This window comes from Rhinolophus sinicus, linkage group LG05, assembly GCF_036562045.2.
Source record: "Rhinolophus sinicus isolate RSC01 linkage group LG05, ASM3656204v1, whole genome shotgun sequence".
Lineage (NCBI taxonomy): Eukaryota > Metazoa > Chordata > Mammalia > Chiroptera > Rhinolophidae > Rhinolophus > Rhinolophus sinicus.
Window position 1 is genome coordinate 176,998,001 of NC_133755.1, and position 23,564 is coordinate 177,021,564.

Below are 23,564 nucleotides of genomic sequence, written 5' to 3' on the forward strand. Positions count from 1 at the left end.
GAGCCATGGGGGGGAGGCAGCGCTGCGACTCAAGGACTGAAAGGGCTGGGTGGCAGCGCACGTGGTTACTGCAGCCAGAGGCGTGGGTGAGATCCCTGGACAGAAGAGAGGGAGAGGGGGAAAGGGCTCTGACTGCAAAGGAGATGGAAGAGGAGTGGGGGGTGAAGCAGAAAAGAAGCCCAGGCAGTACTGAGTGTCAGGGGCAAAGGACGGGGCGCTTCTAGCCCAGGGAAGGGTCATGGAGCTGCACGCTGCTGAGCCGTCAGGAGGTATGGCTGAGGCAGGACTGAGAAACAAGGTCCCTCTCTAGCATGCTGGGGCTATAAAACAGCTCAAGTATACTTTTTCTTGTCAAGGGCATCACATAAATAATGCCTAAGTCTAATTAGTGAGTTCTATGGAGAAGCACACAGATTTGATTGGTACAAAATCATAGAACGTTTCTTCTTGGAGGTCAGTTTTTGTGAAGATTGTAAAGGATGGAAAGAAAACTGACTTAACTTTGCTTCTCACATGTGGCCTGAGAGAGTTGGTTTTGATGCTGACATAGAAAATGGTGCCTTTTTTAAAGTCGGAAAAATCTAAGTGTAAATAAGAGGCCCTAGTCCGGAGGGCCTGCCTGCTGATACATCTTGGTGCTAATTCTACACTGGAGAAGTATTCTTCCACTGCTGTAATGCAGAGGGCACTGAGTCTGCAGGTGGAGTACGCAGGGTTTGCCTCCTGGCTCTGCCATTTCCTAACTGTATGTCACCTCCGTGTCTACCTCTGCACATGGGCATGATCGCATGCCCTCCTCCTTCATGATTTGTGAGGATACATGAGATCATGCTTTGTGAATTGAAAAGCAGCCCATCTTACCGAGAAGAGTACCCAGAGGCATGATCATTCGCTCACGTCTCATCGGGAAGGAGGTGATCAGGTCCTTCCTGGAAGAATGTTTGATGGGTGGGGAGGTGGACTGCCCCAGGGCACTGTGCCTGGGGGAATGGTGTGAGGAGGACGCCGCGCTGGAGGGAAGCAGCTGGAGGTCACCCCTGACAACCGTCTTCTTCATCACCTCCTCCGGGCTGGTGGTGCTCAGCAGCATGATGCCTCCAGCCAGAGGTGGCTGCTCTCTGGGGGAGCAAAGGGCGCTGGGCACCAGGATGATGCTGGGCCTTTCTGTGGCTTGCCTGGGGACAGCCCACTTGGCTGCTGATGGCAAAGCTGCGATGGCAAAGCTGTCAATGCACGTGGTGTCGGAGGCGTGTGTGGCTGGCGGGACACGCTCTATATGCAGCTGCTCTGTGCCCTGTGCCTCTAGAGTACCCACCAACCGTCGGCCACTCTCTGCTCTCATCGAGGCAGGTCAGGCAAACAGGCTGGAAGGCAGCCTGACATGTGTTTTCCTAGCGTAATGCCCAGGCCAACTTCTACAACTGCCAACTGCAACTTGAAGACCATGCATTTTGAGTTTTTGTTCCACACCCCACTTTACTAATGCCTTCTCCCCAAGCTGGATTCTTTAATTCCACAGGACTAGAGTGAATGCACATGGAAAGTACACATAGGGTTAAAACCCGCCTGGGGAACAAAAAAATAAGATAAGGGAAGAGATAGGCAACATAGCTTCATGACCTAAATATCAGCACTGTGGAACTCTGGAGTGTAATTTTTTTTTTTTTTTTTTTTTTCAGGGATGGGGCGTTTGTTTCTCTCTTACTTTGATTCTGAGCTCTTTGAAGTAAGGACTGCCTGGGTCTCAGTCACACTTCTATCCCCAGATCCTAACACATGACTTGACAGAAAAATAGGTGTTCTGTAAGGTCACGTAAAAGAATTGATTGATGGATGATTTCTCTTGATGTAACCCAAGCCTTATTCCCATTGACAAGGGGCGGATGATAGAACTAGAGTATCAAGCTCCTTCCGCTGCATGGGCACGCTTTACAACCTGGGCCACTAGACAGAAACCTAGGATGTAGGTCTGTGGGCTTTTACATCACGGCAGTAGAAACACTCAATTAGAGTCCTTGACAATTCATATGCCTGGTTGGGTATCTGACATCTTGATGCTTTAGGCTTCACTAATTCCCACTTGTTTGCACAAAAGAGAACTTGCCTCGGCACTGCCTTGCAGTGGGAACAAGTTAGAACTTCTGTGCAGAGGAAGCACATTTCAGGCAATGACAGATTTATGGCAGTTTTTTTTTAGGGAGCACCGTTTCTTTCCCGCGCCTTCCAAACCCTGAGAAGATGAATGATGTAACGCTGAAGTCTTGTGTAATTGTTTGCTAAGAAGGCTCGTTCACCATTTGGATGGTAAGGAGGTGTCTCTGAGAAATCTGGACTGGACACAGGGCATGTCAAACATACTTTTATTTGTTCTCTCTGCCTTCATCTTGATGTTTTTCTTGAAAATCTGATAGAGAGGGGACTTTCGGAGGTGCCAGTTACCATGGAAATGTCACTCACTTGGAGTCAGACGCTTTGCATTGGACTGGCACCCTCACCAGTCCCTGCTGTCGAGTGGACAAGCCACATGACCTCTCGGAGTCCTGGTTTTCTCACTGTAAAATCAGATTAGTGTCTCTCAGGAATCAGAACAAAATGGATACAGCAGAAGAAAAGTTTGTAAAGCATCAGTTTATTTCTTTTTGCTGGTTAGTTTTGCTCTATCATTTTCCCCCCATGTCAAGGTGAAGTCTACTTGCTTACCTCTATTTTCTTTTCCCTTTCCCCTCTGTTTACGGAATCCTAGAGACTGGTTTTCCTCCAGATGTTGTGCCTGAGTTAGTGGTCCCCCAGTAACTCCAAGCACTGTGGGTGCTCCCTCTCTCAGTCCCCTTCTATGCAGTCTTTTACAAGTTGTGTGCACATCACGACTGTGTATGAGGTTGTATAATGTCCTGCTGCTATCACAGCATAAAAATATATTCAAATGTGATGCTTAACATGGCTTTAAAGAGCCATGTGGGCCCACCTGAAGCCAGAACAAGATTTAATGTCAGAAGATGGTATGAGACAAGCATTTTCAGAACTGCGCTGTAGTTTCTACTAGAGTGTCGTTTGAACTTGGTTTCCATTTATCCACATGAAACATGAAAATAGCGTTTAAATCTACCCTACCACATAGAAATGCCATGGCAACCTGTACGGAGAGTGTTGGACTCTCTGAATGTATGGTTATTTACAATACAACTAGAACCAGAGATCGTGTGTGGACACAGGCTGATTTGTAAAGCTAGAAACAAACCACTGACATAACCTGGAGTAAAGGATCACAATTAAATAGCTGACGATCTCGTAGCCCAAGAGTGACACCCACTGTGTTTGGTTTTGATGAACAAAATAGAAGCAACAGTCAGGAGCTTAAGAAATTATATGAAAATAGAGAAAAGTCTATGAGGACAATAGTAACAATAGAGTGGACTAGAAATTGATGAGAAGGAAGAAAACTTTGTAGAGCTTACATTTTTGAGATGATCACATTCAGGACAGATGACTATGACTTTTAGGTTAGATTTTGGTGGGTCTTTTAAACCTAAAAGTAGTGATAGCTTTGAAGTTTCTTTTAAGACTTCTTAAATTTGATTACACTCTCAAGTTTGTAATCAGATCAGAATCCAGACTCATAAATGTTAGTAATTTCATCTAACATTTAACAGACCATGGCTGATCTGATCTAGTCATCAAAACTCTAGAGTTGCTGTATTTCAGTTTCATCAGTCTACAATTCATTTAACAATCTTTTCCTCTCTGCCGAATGACACAAATCTGCTCAAGTTTTGGGTTGTCACAATGGAGAGCTGACACAAGGTGAGATTGTTGGCTTCAGCCCAGATCCGATCTGCGAAGAAACTGCTGGGCAGATTGCAGCACGTAGGGCCCAGAACGCGGGCCCGCCTGGCGCAGGCTTCCTGATCGCCTCTAGGGGCGCTCCCAGGCCACTTGGAGGGGCCGGAGGCTGCCAAGGCCCGGAGCTGACCACAAACAGGTGGGAGTCCGGAATAGGGAGACCGTAGGCAGTGTTAACGTAGAAATTGAGGGAAGCAGGGCCAGCCAAGTCTTGGGTCTGGGCTCCTCGTTTAGACGGCTTCGGTCGAATCTAGTTCATGTGCTCCACAGACGTGACAGCTGGAGTAGCAGAGGCTAAGGACAACCCCCCTCTCCTGGGTGCTGGGCCGGAGTGCATCGCAGGAACGACCGCAAAGTGCAGATGGAGGTGAAGGGGGCTGGCCTCGGTCCCCAACGTTGAAACCAGAGGTTTTCATTTACGGGGACATACGGCATTCATGGGCTTGGCAGAGACCGGACGCGATGGGCCATTTCCGAACCAGAAAACGAGAGAGGTTCGACAATGGAAGGAACTTCCCTGGCCACTTCATCCAGCACGCGAATCACCGAATTTTCAGAAACGCCAAACGGGGTTCCGGGGTGCTCGGCCACCCTAAGTCCCGGCTGCGGTCCCCACTGCCCCCGCCTCCCCCACCGCCCCGCCGCCGGTAGGGGGCGCCCACGCGCGGCTAAAAGGCGCGGCGGGTGGCGGGCAGCCTCAGTGTGGAGCGCGGCAGCGGGTGCGCGGTATGGGAGCTATCCGCGCGGGGCCCGGGTGCGGCGGGCACAGCGCAGAGCGCAGAAACCTACACGGACGGCGGGGACCCGACGGCGGCGCCTCTGCGCTCCCCGACTCCGGCCCAGTACCCAACCGTCAGCCGCCCAGCCCAGCCCTGCGAGCACCCCAGCTGGCGATGGCGCCCGAGGCCGGGGCGCCCCCACGCGCGCGGCGCTCTCTGCCCTGGGCGACGCTGCTGCTCCTGGCCGCGCTGCTGCCGGTCGTCTACTCAGCCGGGGCTCCAGGTACGCGCAGCCCGGGGTGGGCTGCCGGGCTCTCCGTGCCTCCTCACCTGTTCTCTGTCCACCTTCATGCACCACCCACCCCGTCTGTCGCTCCGGGGACCGCCGCCCCGCTTTGTGCTGGCTGCGTGTCGTGTCACTAACCTGGGCGTCCTCATCGCTCGTGGATAGGGCGCAGAGGGGCAGCTGGGGACGCGGGATCTGGGCACTTGGAGCCCCGTGCGCGGGAGGAGGGAACGGGGACATCGTCTGCTCCAGGGGACGCAGTGCCCTTAGTTTCAACTTTGACATCGAACGCTCGGGAGTCGGGAGACTAGAGCAGTCTAACTTGCCGGGGACATTCAGGCGGAGGGTGGGTGGGTGGGTGTGGGGTGAGGAAAAGCAAAACGACCTCTTGGCGTTGAGGTGGGGGTGGGGTGGTTCTTTCCTTTGCCCAGAATTTCCCCGAGGACAGCCTTCTTTCCTCCAGCTCACCTGCCCTACGGCAGAGATGCCTGTCGGAGGCTGCGAGGCAGGACTGCTTTAGAAGTGTGCGGGGAAAGGCTGTGAGCTGCCGCGGGGAGGCTGGGACCTTGGCGCCCAAGGAGAAGCCGTGCTCTTATGGAGACCGCGCATCCTGGTGGGAACTTTGGAGCTGGGAGAAGACGTTTGTCTTGGGAGGAGAGAGAGGGAAGTGGGAAAGTCGGTTCGGGAGAAGCTCACCCTTCCCCCAAAGGCTGAGGCTGGAGATGGGTGGATGTTTTCTTTGGGGCTGAAATGGAAGCAACGCTTTTCAGAAAAATGCCAGTGTGCTTTTGTCAGATTTCTTGTAAGGCTCCCGCAGAGAGAGACAAGTTTGTGGTGGACTTTTTTTATCCTTAAGCCTTTGGTGGCCCTTGTTCCCACTTCCTGTGCAGGCATTTTCACACTTGAAACTGTGTGGCTTTTATTTATGTCATCGGTTTGCAGGAGTCCAAGTCGACATTTTTGTTGATGTTCACTCTCAGCCGGGTTATAAAAATTCAGATGCAATTCCAATGAAAGCTACTTGCTTTCTGATGCTACTCAGTGTCTCTGTTGCCCTCTTACTACAAGAAAAAGGGGGAAAGTTAGGGGTCCCATTGCCTTGTGATTCTTTTTGGTGGGTACATCACGTGTAATGCTTGCTTCAGGTTCGCACCAAGGGCTGAGATGCCAAATGCCACTTTTTCATAAAAGGCAGTGCCAGTTGTACGTTTTTTTCCGCTCTGTTAGTGATCTCTAGGAAAATAGTCACTGAATTTTTTGTACAGTCATCAACAAGAATAAAACTATTTTAAAACCTTTCAACTTCCCCACTTACAGCCCGTGCCTTTTTTTTTTTTTCTAAACTAAAATCTTCTGAATGTTGAAAGAGTTTTTGTTTTAAAAAAAACAAAACGGACTGAAATGGGACCAATGCTAAATTGACTTCATGATGATTGCAGCTTTATTCCTGTTAGATTCCACTGCCACCTGCCTGCAGGCTCCTGTGAGCGCGTTTGCAGGCAGGGTTGTTTGTGGTATCTCCTGGAAGCCTTCTGTTTCTCCTCTGGCCTTCTGCTCTGCACATCACTGAGCTGTGGAATGTTGGAGCTGAAACTCTTGCTGGCACTTCTTTCTAGTGTGTTGATGTGGGATCTGCAGTAAAATGATGACCAGACTAGAAATGGACAAAGGGGACAAGCACATTTTGAAACAAATATCTACCGCATTTAGATGAAATAATAGAAGGAAGAAATAGATGTCACCTGTGGATAGCTCCCCATGCTGGGAAAGAAATCATGGGGCACATAATTTATTTCATCTGCTTCCCCACAGGCTTCCTATCTGTCTTGCGGTACATACGGTAGCTGCCATCACCATTCCAGACTTGTGTTCTGGGTCTCACAGCAAGGCCAAGGACACTGCTGCGTCTCTGGCTGAATTAATGCACGCACCCAGCAAGCTGCTTGAATCAGGCCCTGCCCTGTCCCCCAAACCTTTGGGGCCAGAATCCCTGTAATGAAATCACTTGGAGCCACATTAATAGTGGAAGGCCACTGCAGCTCAGAGGGACTTTCCTGAAAATAGAGGTGATTTACAGGGTGTGCTGAAGATCCAAATAAACCCTTCCACTTCATGGTCAGTTAAAACATAAAACAAAATAAGTGAGTGATTCCCCCCCCCCATTCATCCCTACAATAAACTACTATGCAACCATTAAAATTATGATGGCACTTGCCAGTCTGATAGGAGACATTTTTCTGAAAAGATATGGGGACACACATACTCATATACATTTATAGCCACTAACTTAGGGTAGCTATGGGTGATTTAATTTTTTTCTGTAAAGCTTAAAGACCTTTTCAGGGAATCTGCAAGGTCAAACTACTTTCAAAGTAATACTAAGATATCATCTACCTTTTTCACCGTGTTGACATTTGCAGCAAAGGTGCGAAAGCTTTGTGGGTAAAACTTCTGGTGCTTTAGCATGAATCAAGTCATTGGCACCACAATGAACTGGTAGTCATTGCATTTTTCAGCCTTTGAAGTTAAGAAAAGATGTGCCGGTTTCAATTAAGAATGTCCTTGGTGTGACAGTAAAAATTACTAATTTTACCAAATCTCTGCCATTGAAATCATGTCTTTTTAATATTCTGTGTGAAGAAATGGGAAACACACACAAAGCATTTCTGCTTACCCCTCAAGTTCAGTGGTAATCCTGAGGAAAAGCACTTGTGTGACAGTTTGAGTTCTGAGCTGAACTAGTTGCTTTTTCCCAAGAACACCATATTTACCGGAAAGAATGACTACAGACAAAGCAGTTATTCTAACGTGGATATTTGGCAGACAACTTCTCAAAAATGAACAAAGGGGGCCTGTCATTTCTAGTGACGTAACTGCTAGTATGTGTTGCCAGTGATAAAATTTGAGCTTTTAAGTGAAAATTTAAAATTTGCCATGTTACCTCCAATATTGTGAGTTTGAAAGCTTTCCAATACTTAAAAACTTTTCTAACAAGATCAATGGTGATATAAATGAATGTGATTTTTAAATATTGTGTTATAAAACATGTCACCACTTAGATCTGCATAACCATGTGAACCAAGAAATCCAAGTGCAGTGTTACAAAATCTTGTCTGGCTCAAAGATCCATCCAATGTGCAAGGGAGCCCAGTGGACTTTTTAATGTAACAATATGTAAAAAGTTCCTTATATGGTTCCAGATTCTACATTGCAACTAACCTTTAAAAAACTGCTACTTGATGAGTTTTGGTGTAGTAGCAGAGATTTTCCAAAATTATCCATAAGGCTGTTAAAATACTTTTCCAACTATCTGTGTGAGGCTGAATTTTATTCAGGTACTTCAACCAAAACAATATACTGCAGTAGACTGAAGCCATAAGCTGATGGGAGATCCTGCTGTCTTCTAGTAAAGAGATTTTCCAAAATGCAAAACAAGGCCATTCTTCTATTTCTTTTTTGTCTTAGAAAACAGTTATTTTTCATAAAATACAGTTTTTTTATGTCAACATGTAATGGTTTATTATTGCTATTTTTAAATGAATTAATTAATACATAGTTTAACCTCTTCCTAATTTTAATTTCTGGTCAGTAGTTATTGATTGATAAAACCCACGTTAACAACCTCTGTGAGATCCTCATTAATTTAAGAGTAGAAAGGCATCTGGAGAACAGAAAGTTCGATAGCCACTGGCTTATACAAGGGAAGTAGTTTCAACTTGAAGAAGCCTGGGTTGGAATCTCAGTGCTGTCATTCACCCTGTATGGCCTTGGGCCAGACAGTCTCAACTAGACCAATTGAATGGATGAATTCCTTCCATCTCTAGAAGCCCTCAAGGGCTTTCCTGTGACCCAAACTACCTCCAGCTTTGTAGGTTTTTCCCTCCTACTTCTGTTCTCTTTGACAGGAAGGGGTGAATATACCCTTTCCTTTTACCTTGTGCTTTGGAGTCCACCCAGATGAAAGAACTGTTTTATTCATCAGCTGAACATACAGTTAATAACTATGGAATTAGCTGTTGTGATAGAATTGCTGAGTAACAGTTCATGTCCCTGGAAAATTATCACCAGACAGTTTCAGAGCATTATCAATACATCTCACCAAGACCATTCATATCCCTATGTAAGTCATAAAGGCCCTTTCCCTGAAAACAGGCAGGGGGAGGGGTGAGGTGTGGAGGGGTGCATTAGTTTCCTATTGCTGTTGTAACAAATTGCTACAAATTTAGTGGCTTAAAACAAAACCAATTTATTATTTCATAGTCCTGGAGGTCAGAAGTTCAAAATGGGTCTCAGTGGGCTAAAATCAAGGGCTGTGTTCCTTCTGCAGGCTCTGGAGGCGCCCACATTCCTCTACTCATTGCCGCTTTCAATGGTCACGTCACTCCACTTCTGCCCACATGTTGCCCTCCTGTCTGCTCTTTCACCTACAAGGACCCCTGCGATTACATTGGACCCACAGGATAATCCAGGATCATCTCCCCATCTCCAGACCCTCAATTGAATCACGTCTGCACAGTCCCTCTTGCTGTGTGAGGTCACATATCCATAGGTTACAGAGATTAGGACGTGCACATCTTCGGGGGCCATTATTTTGCTATTACAAGGGGTGAGGTGGGGTTGTGGGGAGACTAGAAGCAAACATTTCAGGAAGGGCCCCATCGCACTTCGCTGGTTGAGGAGAGGACTTCTTTGCATCGTTTCCTCTGAAACTTAGGTATTTCTTGAGTTATAGTTAAACCTCTTATCAGGATCTTTTATTTCAGTTAGAAAATATAGAGGTAAGTACTTAAGGTATAAAAATAAAGGAGAAAGGAATATATATGTCTATGTGTTTACTTGTTAATCCATAGAATATTTATGTTAGAATATATCCGCAACTGAAATCTTGGGTGCCTTTGGGAAGAGCTGGGTAGCTGGGGGCAGGGATGCACATTGTTTCATTGTTTCTTTTACCAATTTTAGTAGACACGTATTAGGGCATTTGGAATCAGGTAGGTGTTGGTTATACATCCTCTTTTCCTTCTAGAAGTTCTCCTTGTCTTTGTTACAAAGAATATGGATTTAATTCAATTTTGGGAATTGTGTTATTGCTATTTAATTAAGGAATGTTCTCCAGTATGGACCAGATGGTTAAAATTGAGAAATTTTGACTATGGAATTTTTGTACAACTGAATATTAGATGATGTCATGTGGAAGACACATTTTTCTTCCAGTTCCTGGCCCGGAGGGCGGCAGCGCTTGCGCCCCGCGTCCTATAGAGGGCGCTCCTGGCCTTCCGGAGGCGTTTCCACTGCCCGAGGGCCCTTTAGGTTTCCGCCCCACGAGCTGAGGCTTTATAGAGATTAAGAGAATTAGGACAGACGTTCAGTTATCTGCTTTGGTATTCCGTTAGTGTTTGCCTTTTTTCAATGTTGCGACTCACTAGAGCTTCCTTCAGCTATTAAGTTGGGCAGCACAAATCACTCATTTAGTGTAGAAATGACTGCACGTTAGTAATTCCAGCTGACCATAGATGAGAGAAAGAATTTGAAGCCTAAACCTAAAGCTGTGGTGAGCCGCCCTGTATTTAGCGGGTTCCTCCAAAACTGCAGCAGCCGGAAGAGCAGAGCGGAGGACAAGCGACACCTGACAGGTGGTAACTGTCTCCTGAGCATCAAATGCCAGTTTCGATCAACGGGTCTTTCTCAGTATCTCCTCTCCACCCTCAATGGATTCTTTCTGTATCCAGGGGGAGTATTGCAAATTGTAAGGCAGGTCTCTAAGTGTAGCAAAACACCTGGAGAGATGTTAATGTTGATTATTTACATTTTCCTACTAGGTGTGGTCTGCTACTATATGTGGAGGAAATTATTACATTGTAACATCATCATAATCTGTAAAGTATTATACAATTTACCTAACCTTTGTTATCTTTAGGAGAAGTTCTTAGGTGTGCATTTTAATTTCTTTTTAATAATAACTGGCAGTTAAAAGTGCCACGGAGTTGACCATTTCCCCGTATATTATTTCATTTAATTTTCACAGCAACCGTGTGAAGTTGGTAATGTTCTCACTTTACCACAAGGGAACTGGGTTCAGAGGGCTTACCTGGTTTTCCCACAGTCAGTAATCTAGTATGCGGTAGTCCCAGGATTTGGACCCCAGTCTTCTGTATCCAAATCCCACGCTCTTTCAGCAGACTTGCTTGGCTCCTGTTGGTTTGGGCGTTTCTTTGAGTTCCCTTGTTTTCTGCTGTAGGCTGGGGTGGGAGCTGGCACTGCTAACTCTGATTTGCTCAGGACCCCGTTCTAAGTCTGCACTCTTGTTACATTGCTGTTGGCTGTTGAGAATGATTCTATCACACCCCGAAGCGTGTTGAATTCGAGCAGGGCTTAATTTAAGATGAAGTTGCAGTCGACCCTACGCCCTGATACAGAATATATTGGCGTTTGGTTATAATAAGCAAAATCATTGGGGGAAGTGCCCTTTACTTCGTGGGTCATGGGAAATCTTGCCTTTGAGGCCAGTGCCGTGGGCTTAGTTTGTTACAGAAACCCTTCAACATTTAATACAGCATTTAATACACTGGTTCTCTGTGCATCTTTGATGCCTCTTTGATCCTCATGATGGAATTCACAATTCTGAACCTGTCAGCCTTGTATTTTAACCAGAATGCTGCCAGAATTTAAGAAACATTATTTGCTAATCTATGGGGTTGACAGACCCCTACCTCTCATAGAAGTGGAAAGACTGTAATATTTTTCCCCCTCTTCCGCCTCACCCCCCCCAACTCCAGTTCAAGGCGTTGTTTCTCAGTCTAGTCGTGTAGGACACAGCTCCCTGGCCCATGCTGGTATTATGAGCCTTGTGCTCCCCCTGGCTGAGGCAGCCCGTCGCCGGTTGGTTGTCGGTTGGCCACTCACAGCAGCTCATGGCAGCTCTCACTGGCTGCTGGCTGCTCATGATGGCTGATGGGTACTCACGCTGGCCAGCGGCCACTCTTGGCAGCACACGGTAGCCCATGTCAACCTCTGGCTGCTCATGGCAGCCCAGCTCCAGGGAGAACCATTGTTCACAATCTTAGCTGTAGAGGGCGCAGCTCACTGGCGCATGAGGGAATCAAACCAGCGACCTTGGGGTTAGAAGCATGGCGCTCCAACCACCTGAGCCACCCGGCAGTCCCGAGACTGTAATATTAATAGTGCTAAAGTGCTTTGAATTTCTCAGAAGAAACGTGTCATTTAAATGCTGGAATTTGTTTTTTGGGATTATTTTATAGTGTCCCATCTCTTCATTCTCTTTTCTCATCCTGACCCAGCTGCTAGTTTGCACTGTGTGACCCTTCAGGCTACAGAGTTCTCATCTGCAAAAGGGGGAGATTGGGCTATAGGTGCAGCTAAGGGCCCCTCCAGCTCTAACTTTGTGTGAGTCTCTGTTTGAAAGCGGTGCATTCTTTTGTTCGGTTAGTTAGCAAGTGTTAATACTTGACAGATGCAGGGGAGCAAAGACCAGTCTCTCTGTGAGCGTGTACACAGGCAGGGGCGGAGGGTGGGGGAGAGGATACCAGCGTGTGGTGCGTGTTAGGACAGTCCTGGGGAGAATCAGACCAGAAGGTCCAGGACAACCATATTTCACCTGGGGTTGGACAGCAGGCATTACTTAAAGAAGGGAGACAAGGAAGGGCATTTCAGGGGGAGAACAGACCATGCTGCACGTGTGAAGGCACAGAGGCAAGATGTTGCATGACACATTTGAGGAAGCATGAGTGTCTGGGTGGCTCCTGCAGAGTGGCCCCCTGGGGGAACGGTGGCATTCGGGGTTAGAGGAGTCAGCAGCAGCCAGCTCAGGGAGTCCTGGAGTTTGACCGTAATCCAAAGTGAGCCTGGCCATTGGTGGAGTGTCTGCAGTGCATCACATCGCTGGGTCAGTGGAGGTTGCATCGTGGGCAGCTGAGTGGAGGACAGCGCTGGGGTCAGACCAGAGGGGGCAGTTGATGCTTCTGCTCATTACACTTGAGGGTTCTCCTATATCTGCTTATTTATTTCGGGCCATGGGGGTTTCTTCATTACAATATAGACCAAGCTGGCAGGTCCTACCTACTGTCTTTCCCTTCGGTCCTATCTGAAATGGCTTATGTGTTCTAGAACAATCCTGTTTTGGAGTGGGTTCCAGAGTACCGTGAGTCTCACTCACATGTGGGCAGATTGGCAGACTTCATAGTTAAGGTAGGAGTACTGAGTAGTGGAGAAGGTTTTGGGGTCAAGGGTGTGGTTTCTAAGGAAAAGACCCTGTGTGAGTAATTTTAGGAGTTCGCAGTGGGGAGGGGGCAGTGGTGGTAAGTCACCTGCATTAAAGAGGAAAGCAAGGGACATGATTCATGTAGGCTTCTACAGACTACATAGTGACGCTCCACTCTGAAGTTCACCTGACTCCTTTCAGGGTCAGAAGCTGTTTCGTCGTGGCCAGAAAGCTGGTTAGAGCCAGCAGACCCAGATTGTGGATGAGCCGGGGCTGTTCTTGGGAGAAGGTGGGCAGTGGGTCCCCGAAGCACCAGAGCTATGGCTGCAGCTAGTTAGTATTGTAGTAAAGACCCTGATCAAGGTGTGTATCCATCGCTCCTAATCTGAGATGACACCACGTTCATCTGGAGATGAAATCCCACTGACACTCACCTGCTGTCAGAACCCCCAGGGCTGGGCAGGGCGAAAGAGGCCAGAGACCCTGAGTGGTCAGCTGTGGCCTCCTAGGACCTTGGGAGAAGTGACCTCTGCCGGGCCAGGTGCAGGCAGCTGGGCAGGCGGGTCGCTGTGAGCTGCACTCTCACAGATGGACCAGGCCAGGGGCTGCTGTGGACGGCAGGCGGGTCCTTTGGGCGATGGAGGGAAAGCTCCCTGGTGGCATGGTCTCATGGGTGGTGCTGCCTCATCCTCATATGTTTTATACAATGAAATCCAACCTCCCCAGACCAGTGATGGCACGGCCATGTAGTGTAGTCATCACACTGGTGCTTCCACGCAGGAAGTGGAAAGCTGAGGTGTGCCTTTCCCACAGAAGCCAGTTGGTTGGGTGTGTTTACTGTGGTTCAGATTCAAAGATGCTCGAAGTGATTATTTATCAGGCTTCCCCGCAAGTGTATTCATTTTCCCCCGTCGTAAGTGTCAGGACCTTGAACTTCACCATAGGCACAAAAGACTATTTTAAAAATGGTTTTCAAAGTTGTTTTTTTAAAATTGGGGAATATTGGAGAACAGTATGTTTTTCCAGGGCCCATCAGCTCCAAGTCATTGTCCTTCAGTCTAGTTGTGGAGGGCGCAGCTCAGCTCCAAGTTCAGTTGCCGTTTTCAATCTTTAGTTGCAGGGGTGCAGCTCACCATCCCATGCGGAAATTGAACCGGCAACCTTGTTGTTGAGAGCTCGCGCTCTAACCAACTGAGCCATCCGGCCACCTGTCTGGAAGCTCAGCTACAGCTCAGTGGCAACTCATTGTCTTCAATCTAGTTGTGGAGGGAGCAGCTCACTGGTCCATGTGGGAATCGAACCGTCAATCCTGTTGTTCAGAGCTCGCTCTAACCAGCTGAGTCATCCGGCCGCCCCTAAAAGTTTTTATTTTGAGGTAGTTGAAGATTCACATGCAATTGTAAAAAATAATGTAAAGATACCATGTGCCTTCCATCCGATTTCTCCCAAAGGTGACCTTTTGCATGGCGATAATGCAGTATCCCAGGCAGGCAGCCAATGTTGGTGCAATCCATTGCATGTGTGTAATTCTGTCCTGTATATAGACTGTGTGACCATCAGTGTCAAGATACAGAACGTTCCAGCCCTCCCTCACTCTCAGCTCCAGCCCCTTGGCCGCCTGTCTGGTTCTCTAATGTGCTAGGCACTTTCCAGCCCCAGTGCCTTTGCACTCACTGTTCCCTTTGCCTGAACAAAGTTCCTTAAGCATCTATGGGTTGATCTCTCACAGTCTTCAGGCTCTTTATGCAACATCGTCTTCTCATGAGGCCGTACCTAACCCTTCCCCACCATTTAACATGTCCCTAACCCTCAGCACTTCTTATCCCGGTTTTATTTTTCTTCACAACCTTTATCACCACCTGATAGTTCATATATTTCACTTTTATATTTGATAATTGCCTGTCTCCCTCTGCTGGAATGTAAGCGCCACAAAGATGGGACATTTTGTGGGATTTGTTCACTGAAGTCGCCTCATGGCCTAGAAAGCTGCCTGTAAATAGTAGATACTTAGTAAAGATTTGATGGATGATTGGATGTGCTTTCTTTGGCATCAATTACATGTGATATACATTAAACATGTATGTTGACCTTACATAACAGGATATGTGGGGGTGGTGTGTGTGGGATAGTCCCCTGCATCCCTCTCATTCTAGCCCTCTGGAATCAGCACATGGGTTTTGAAGAGCGTTGGCTCGTGTTAGAAGTCCAATCTGCAGCTGGACTGAAGAATTATATTTACATGATGTACTAGTGTCCTAGGGCTGTCATAACAAAGGACCACAGACTGGGTGGCTTTAAACAACAGAAATATTCTCAGTTCCAGAGGCCGGAAATCTGAAACCTCGGTGACAGGGCCATGCTGTCTCTGAAGATTCCAGAGAAGAATCCTTCCTTGTCTCTTCTTAGCTTCTGGTAGTTTCTGGCAATTGGTCTTCCTTGGCTTGTAGACACGTCACGCCAATCTGTCTCCATTGTCATTTGGATTTCTCCCTGTGTATCTTCTTATAAGGATATCAGTCATACTGGATTCAGGCCAACCGTAAGCAAGCATGACATCATCTTAACTGGATTACACCTTCAACACCCTATTTTCAAATCACATTCACAGGTCCTGGGCAACATGTCTTTTGGGGAGGGGGACACAATTCAACCCACCACACATGGTACACATACCAACATGATTGCTTTTGAGTAGGTGGAAGAATTTGCACAGCTTCCAACGTTGGGGCCGCAGTTGAGATGTGGGATGACGAGTCACTATGTGGTATTATGTGTGTGGAACTGTCAACCCAGAGTTCCAAAGTCCTACGCACATTCAGTGGGCCTGATTCGTAGCTCAAGCCTGGCTGGATCCTTCATTCATAAAGTCATTAAGTAATTAACTCAGAGCTTCTGTTGGCAAGTGACTAGGTGAGGGTCTGGACAATAAACAATGGCATCGAATGTGGTAAGTATAGCAATATAGGATCATCTCGTACTTTCTGATTAACTTCTACTTGCCAGATATAGTATTCAGTTCTGAATATTTTTATACTGATGCACGTAGAATTAGAAGATCAGCAAGAGAAACCACAGAATTTGTCTGAGGACTTAGCCTGGAGGGTCCACTGTGATGTTGACTTAATCTACATTTTTTTTCCTATTCAGTAAAATTTGGGATGTGCCACTGTCTTTCTTTTACATAGATTTTATTCACTAGTGGGGACTTGTCGGTGATAAGATGAGGCAGCCTCGTTCTCCCAGAGAATGTCTAACTCTCTTTGACATTCTTTATGTTGTGGAAAGTGGCCAAGGTCTCTTTTGCTATGTAACACATGCCCTGGCCCTGCTTTGTTTTTATACAACAATTCCGCCCCCCGACCCCTGCCCAAAACTTTCCTTTTATTATTTTCTGATAGACTGGAAGAATTGAAGCATCTTCTCATGGTTATTAACACTCAGACCCACATATGTACCTACAGATATCCAAGCAAGCCACAGCCAAAGAGGAGAAAGGAGGGGCAGAGAACACTAAGCTCATTGACTTCTCTGAGACCTGGGCTGGTCTTATTTCACAGCTACGTCATGGCTGCATTTTGACTCTAACACCTAGGGAGGAAGAGGTTTGGGAGATGGTATACAGGGTATTATCTGAGCCGAGTATGTGTCTCTCTTGTAGAACATGAGGTTTTTGACTTGGGGTCTCTGGGATGAGTTCCACAGGGTCCATTAATACACCGAAATTGTAATGAGTTTTCATTAGAGGAAGCAATTCAGAGCACTCTGAGGGGTAAAGGGTTGGCTGGGTTAGAGTCACAGTGAGGGCTTGAGTAAAGGTCACCTTAGAATTCAAGCCATGGGAAGCAGTGTGCCAGCTCCCCCACATGGGGAAATCTCTAGCAAAGGCCTCCTTGAACCCACCAACGCTGTACTTTATTCTCTGATCACCCTGGCTGGAGGAGGGCTTGCCTTCCACGCCCTTCTGATCCCTGACAATATTTATTCTTAGTGGCACTCAGCTGATAGTAAATGTCTGACACTCTTACTCTTCTTTCCATGTGCCAGTATACTGCTTCCCCAGGAGAATGAAGACCATTGCTTTTTGTATATATCTGTGATTAATTCAGTTATATTTTCAGGGCAGGCCTTGTTTAGTAACCTGTGTCCCCACCTGAGAAACACATTCATAGATGTTTACCTTTGAAGGTGGGGGAAACTTGGAATTTGGGTACAACTGTCTAGTTATAGAAAACATGGAAGACCATTTTAGAGACACAATTGATGGGTAGTTTGAAGAGTAGCAGTTGGATCAGATTGCCTATTTCCTTTCAACTCTCAAGATTTTAAAATTCTAATTCAAAGTATATTTCCCAAGATTGAGGAAAACGAGGGCCCAGAGCCCACTCTGGCTGTGTGAGGAGGAAGACTTGATACTGGGAAGCAGACCGGTCACTTTCAATTGCGTTTCAATTGGTGACATCAGCCCTCTGTGGCCCTTCCTCCTCCTGCTGTATCTTACATTTGTTGAGTATTTTATGATTTTCTCTCACATTTTATTCTTATATCAATCCTTTGAGGGTAGCTGTAGAAAAGGAACTAATTAAATTTGGTATTTTTAGAGAGAAACTTTGTTGGCATGTTTGCTTTGTTTGCTCTGAATAGTGGTGGATACTGTCCTTAGTATAAGCAGAGAAAAGTGAGTTCTTCTCGGCCTTTACTTGACTTGACACTGAGGGACATTCCCTTCTTCCTGAAAATCTCTCCACTCTTATCTTCCACGATGCAACTTGTTTGCTGGTTGTCCTTTTTATCACTAATATTGCAGATTTAACATGTCTTCTCCCCAGCCATGCCTCAGACACCTGTGTTCTTTGGGTCCCACTGGAGATGTCAAGTAGACAGTTAGACACACCGGAGCTCAGAGGAAAGCCAGGGCTGGAGTTACGAATCTGGGAGCCATCAGCAGATGGATGATGTTTGCAATCATAGGACCAGATGTGCTAACTTAGGGAGAGAAGACAGAGGGAGTAAATGCAGAGAAGAGGCAGCGCCAGAGGCTGGGCTCTGAAGTACTCTAAGGTTTTGAGTTCTAGCAAAGGAGAACAATGATGTGGGACAGAAAGCAGGGAGTATGGTGTCCTGGAAGTCTGTGGGGCCGGGGAAAGCAGAAGAGATGCTTCCAGGGGGAGAAGCACCTAGCTCTTGTTGGAAGCAGAGTAAGTCAAGGACCAAGAGATGAGGACTTGGCAACATGGAGTCTTCTTGACATTTGCACAAGCTCCTTCAGTGCAATGAGCTTACGTATCTCCGTGGACTCAGCTTCCACTGATGACTTCCTGTTTCATACCATTGGTTCTGATTTCTCTCCAGGCCTGCATTTATCCCTTTTCATGATAATTATAGCTGAGAGGCAACAAAGTATAGAAGAAAGAGCATGGTCTGTGGTGTCAGGTAGGTCTGGATTGGATCACTGGCACTTAGCTGTATGTCCTTGGCGAGTCACTGAACTCTCTAAGACTCAGTTTCCTCATTTATAAAAGCAGCGATACCAAAGTACAGTACAGAGGGTTGAAGACTTAAGAGCTGAGAGTTACGATAATGTAGAACTCTTTAATCACCACTGGATCCCCAGTGCCTAGCTCAGAATCTCACACACCGTAAATATCTGGTTTGGAAGTAAAGAAAATGGCTGGCACTTAGATACAACAGATGTTCATTTCCATTCTTCTCCTTTGCTTCTCTCTATATTTTTCTTTATCACAAACAGCCCCACTGTAAAACTTAAACTGTTTGCTCATTAGGTATGTTGTGTTTTTAAAAATATCTTCATTAATAGATTTGCCTATGCCATTTATAACCAATAAGTGATTATCTGAAATATTAAAAAAATTTGCCAACGTTAAAAAATACTTTAAAAAGTGATTATCGTTAGGAATCTGGATTGTCAGTGGGTCCGTGTGGTGGTTGGCTTCCGGTCATGTCTATCTCGTTTACCCTGTTTCATAACTACCTCGCCACAGCACTTGCTTGGCCTGTCTTCTGACGGTAGTTTTCAGGGAGCTTGCTGAGTAAGATGAGTGGTAATTTTAGCGACAGTAATACCCAAGTGTTTAACATAGTTAGACAATGACTTTCACATTTTGGGAAAAGGAATGAATTTTTAGGGAGTTTTTTTTTGGCGGGTATGTCAAACAGTTTGTAAGTAGGCTGAGTTTAAGCTGGACCAGCAAACAATGTAATTCTTTAAGAAAGTATTTCTCAGTTGCGAATTGAATTTAAAGAATGTGCAAAAGATCCCACAAAAACATGGAAAATACTGGCTTCTTGTAAGGGCCTCTGATGCTGGTCAACTGCAGGCGTGAGTCCTGGATTCCCTTCCAATCTGTATGCATTTTCTCTTTAGAGTTCCTTGTTTTCTTATTGTTATAAATAAATACATCTATGGAGTCCCTCCAATTCCATTTCCCTAAACCATTCTGGGAAGCGAGTGGTTTAGATGGGGAAATAGACTTTTTTTTCTCTCTGGATCAGTAGCTTTTGCTTATATTGGTTCCTGAATAAAATGGCCAACAGCTTTAAAACCTTAAATCTTAATGATCAAATTCTGCCAGCTCTGCCGGTGAAGTTCGCTCTAACTTCTGGCTGCATCCTTTTCTGGACAGATGTACTTATTCAAGTCCATGGCATACTGACAAATAAAGCACTGACATTGTCAAAATTAAAGCCCCAGAGTGGATCCCTTAGAAGCAACACACAGAAAGAAATTGAAGTTAAAACAAAGCATCTCTCCTTTAGAAATCAAGAGAAAAAGTGACTTGATTTTATGGATCCGGAAATGATGACACCAGGTAACAATGGACTGGGCTGCTGAGAACATCATATCTGATGAATTGTAGTTAAACAGGTAAAGGCATTGCTTAGATCACTCACCAATGAACTTGGGAGCTGAGAGGTGCTCAGGGACCCAGGATCCTTCCCTTTTCCATTCTTCCATCCCAGGCCAGGTCGTCAGTCTCAGGCTTGTCACTTCATGTTCCAAGATGGCTGCTGCATCTCTAGGTATCATGCTGACATCCCAGAGGGAGAAAAAAGAAGGGAGATATAAAAGGCCAAAAGCACATGACAGCGGATCCTGGCCTTTTATACTGCTTTCCTGGAAGTGGCAGCAGTAACTTCCTCATGTGTATCATTGGCTGGAACTGGTCACGTGACCACCCCTTACTACAGGGGAGGCTGAAGGGTCATGAGTATTTGTATCCCAGCCTCTGTTGTAGAAGAAGGCACAGGAGGAAGAGGAAGCTGGGAATGGCTCTTGGAGACCCAACCCATAGTGTCTATCATGGTGGTGGCTGAACTCAATGCAAGCCGCTAAACTGTTACAAATTAGTAGGGAAACTTGACTTGAAAGGGACTAAAAACAATTAACTTTAATCATCTCAGAAAACATCTTGAGGAGAAGGCAGATTCATTTTAAGAGTATCTTTTGAGCTTGAGAATTTGACTTTAGTTTTGCCACTTGTTGTTTTGAAACAGAATTCCTTGCCACTTCATTTTATTGTCCATTTTTGTGTTTTTGTGCTTTGTCGATCTTTCCCAAGTTAGGAGGTTGGGGGAAGGAAAGAAGAAAGATAACAAAGGGGAATAATGTGAGGTAAACTATGTTAACAAATATTTGGTCTTTCTTCACCCATTCCTCCCCAAATACAAGCAAACAACCTAGACTCTAGAACATTCTAGGCAAACTTTGACCAGAGGGAGCCATTAACCTTTGAGGTAACGAGAGAACATTTGAAGTCAGACCTTTGTTTCCCAGAATCACAGGATTGTGACTGTGTTGAGGGTGCCTTAGGTGGGAGGTGGGTGCCAACTCCTGAGGAGAAGGGGAAAAAGGAGAGAAAGTGCTGCCCAGGCGGCATCGGGCTTCTTTCCAGGGGAAGTTCCCCTGTGCCAGCAGGAGGACCAGCTTGTGTGCAGCACCAGGGAGAGCAGTTTACTAAAGCCACTTGTGAGGATGGCCTCTTTCCCCGACACGCCCTCCTGAAACTCAGGGAGGTGGAGACTGCTTACCCAGGGAAGGCTGAGGGGGTGGTGGCGCTGACAGTCTGGACAGGATAGAAGTGGACTCAGACAAACCCGACTTCAAGATTTAGAGATTTGGGATCCAATATATGGTGATGGAAAGAGAACTGACTCTGGGTGGTGAACACACAATATAATATATAGATGACGTAATACAGGATTGTACACCTGAAATCTATGTAACTTTACTAACCATTGTCACCCCAATAAACTTTAATTAAAAAAAAAAAAAAGATTTAGAGATTTGGATGGCCTCACCATTTAGCTTCTTTGAGCTGATGGAGGAAAAAAATGTAATTCACAATTGTATCCAGTGACCCTCTAGTGTCCTTATAAGCACTTTAGCTTGTGCACATGCTAATCTGGCCTTTTGGTCTGAATAAAATGATGCTTTGTTGTTATCAAAATACTGGAAAACGCCTGCGGGGCCAGGGATAACCGCAGGGAACTCAGGTTTAGCCGAGGCCAGGGGAGAGGTGAGCAGGAGGGCGCTCTGAGCCCAGTGGCCTCGCTGGCTCTCTGTCCGTTAGGAAGCACTGAGGGCAGCGAGGGATTGATGACGCTCCAGCCACCCACAGAGCAGCCAGCTTCTCACTCTGCTCGCGTACACCTTCCCAGGTAAAAAGGACAGCACACGTTGGGCATGGGGGTAGAATCTAGTAAGTCACCATGACACGGGCAAATTGATTGGGTTTTGAGGAATGTGAACCAGGGGTGAAGTCTGGAGAGCCCTGGCTGCCCTGGATCTCCCAAGGGACAGGAACATCTGCTTGTCTTGGTGTTTCTCTCTAATGAGGACTGCACTGTGTGGCTTCCCCTTGGTGGGGTCAGAGGTTCTGTTTGCAGAGCTCTTTCAGCTCCCTGGAGTGTTTTTTAAGTTTAAAGACTCCAAAGACCTAGAGTTTGGTTTCATTTTTTACACAGTTATCCCTAGAGAAGCATACCGACTGTGGAAAACTCTTTTATTGAGCCCCATGCATACTGTGAAATGTCAGAAGAGGAGCCAGGCCATTACTTTAATACTTAGGCTGTGTCTACACAACTCAGTCTTCCAGGTGGAAAATGCAATCAACCATCTGTCAACTTTACTTCACACAGTTGCAAAACAACCTGTACTTTCCTTGTTGTTTTTTTTTTTTGCGGGATGGGGAGGATAAGGGAGGGTCATAATTATTTGGCAAATATAATTCCATTTGAAAAATTATTTAAAACTCAGTTAATCATTTCAGTGTTTTGCCCACATGTTGCCAAAGATCAGAATCTCTCTACATTTTGGAATATTCCTGTGCTGTCTGGTCTCTTATGGACAATAGCTGAATTTGTCCACCTGTCCTCAGAATCATAGTCTCAAAGTCAAATGTCACATGTCACATTGATTCCTACCCCCAAGCTAGACTGCAGTTTTAGTACATCCTAACCTTTTCTGGCTTATTGATTGGATTTTTGGTCAAACACTCGTGGTTACACTGAGATCTGTGTTTTCTTCATTTCAGAGTCTGAGAAGTATTTGGCGGTTTCCAGTGGAAAGTAAAACTTGAATTTCAAACAAAGATGAAGCAGGGAGACTTACATAAACATGAGGGTTTGTTGCATTAAAGAGCAATCTTTGGTATACTTAAGAAATAATTTCAGCATTTTGGGGGTTTAAGGGACTAGTTTATTTCAAAAACCCTTAACGTTCCTTTGGGGGTTTTCTACTTAACCGAGGTTGTCTGGTCCTGCTCCTCCCGTCAATGGCCAGACTGGGTGGGCTGCATGGAACGCTCTGCTAGGAATGGCAGCCGTCCCCAGCTGGTATTTGCCTTAATTTCTTTGGGTGTGTCTGCACTGGCAGCCTTTTGTGACCAAATGTATTGGCTGCTGGGGTAGCTTCAAAAAGTTATTTTCAACTTTCATAGAAGATCTTGATTAATAGTCTCTTCATCCATCAGAGTCTGACTGCAAGTGGCAGAAACCCAACTTGAACTAATCTAAATCCCAGAGTTTGTTGGCGTGGAGCCATGCATTGGGAAGTGCTGGGGTTGAGCTGGCCTTAGAGATAGATGCCCAGAACCAGGGCTCTAACTGTCCCCCCTCCCCAGACTCTCTCTCTGTCTCTGGTCTCTTCTCCGCGAGGCAGCGAGAGCTGGTCACCAACAATTCTAGGATTTTTTTCTTCACAGCCTCATGGTCAGAAAGCAAAACAGTGCCCAGGGTCCAGGTCCAGTTAGAACAATTCCAGTGACGTCTCCTGGGCCAGCTGGGGTCACGTGATCAGAGGTCTGTTACCAGGAGACTTGTGGGAGGCTTCCCTGGGTAGACAAACATAGTATGCATCCTTTACACAGCACATTTGGGGTTCGCTGCCTCAGAGATGTTAGCATCTTGGGACTTAAAGAATTTTAGGCAAGTGGGAGACTTTGGGGTCAATTATTTTTACTTCAGGGAATCCTGAAGAATCTAC

The 23,564-nt window shown here is 46.1% G+C and overlaps 1 protein-coding gene across 2 annotated transcripts in view; it reads left to right on the forward strand.

The window, feature by feature from the left end:
* The first annotated feature begins 4,509 nt into the window (after window positions 1-4,509).
* The window catches only part of FNDC1 (fibronectin type III domain containing 1), a 91,856-nt gene continuing 72,801 nt past the window's right edge, over window positions 4,510-23,564 (forward strand). For both annotated transcript variants that reach the window (XM_019749556.2, XM_074333768.1), the window contains exon 1: window positions 4,510-4,842. In XM_019749556.2, the coding sequence (XP_019605115.2) occupies window positions 4,569-4,842 (274 nt within the window). In that variant the 5' untranslated portion in view covers window positions 4,510-4,568. The remainder of the gene's footprint in view (window positions 4,843-23,564) is intronic.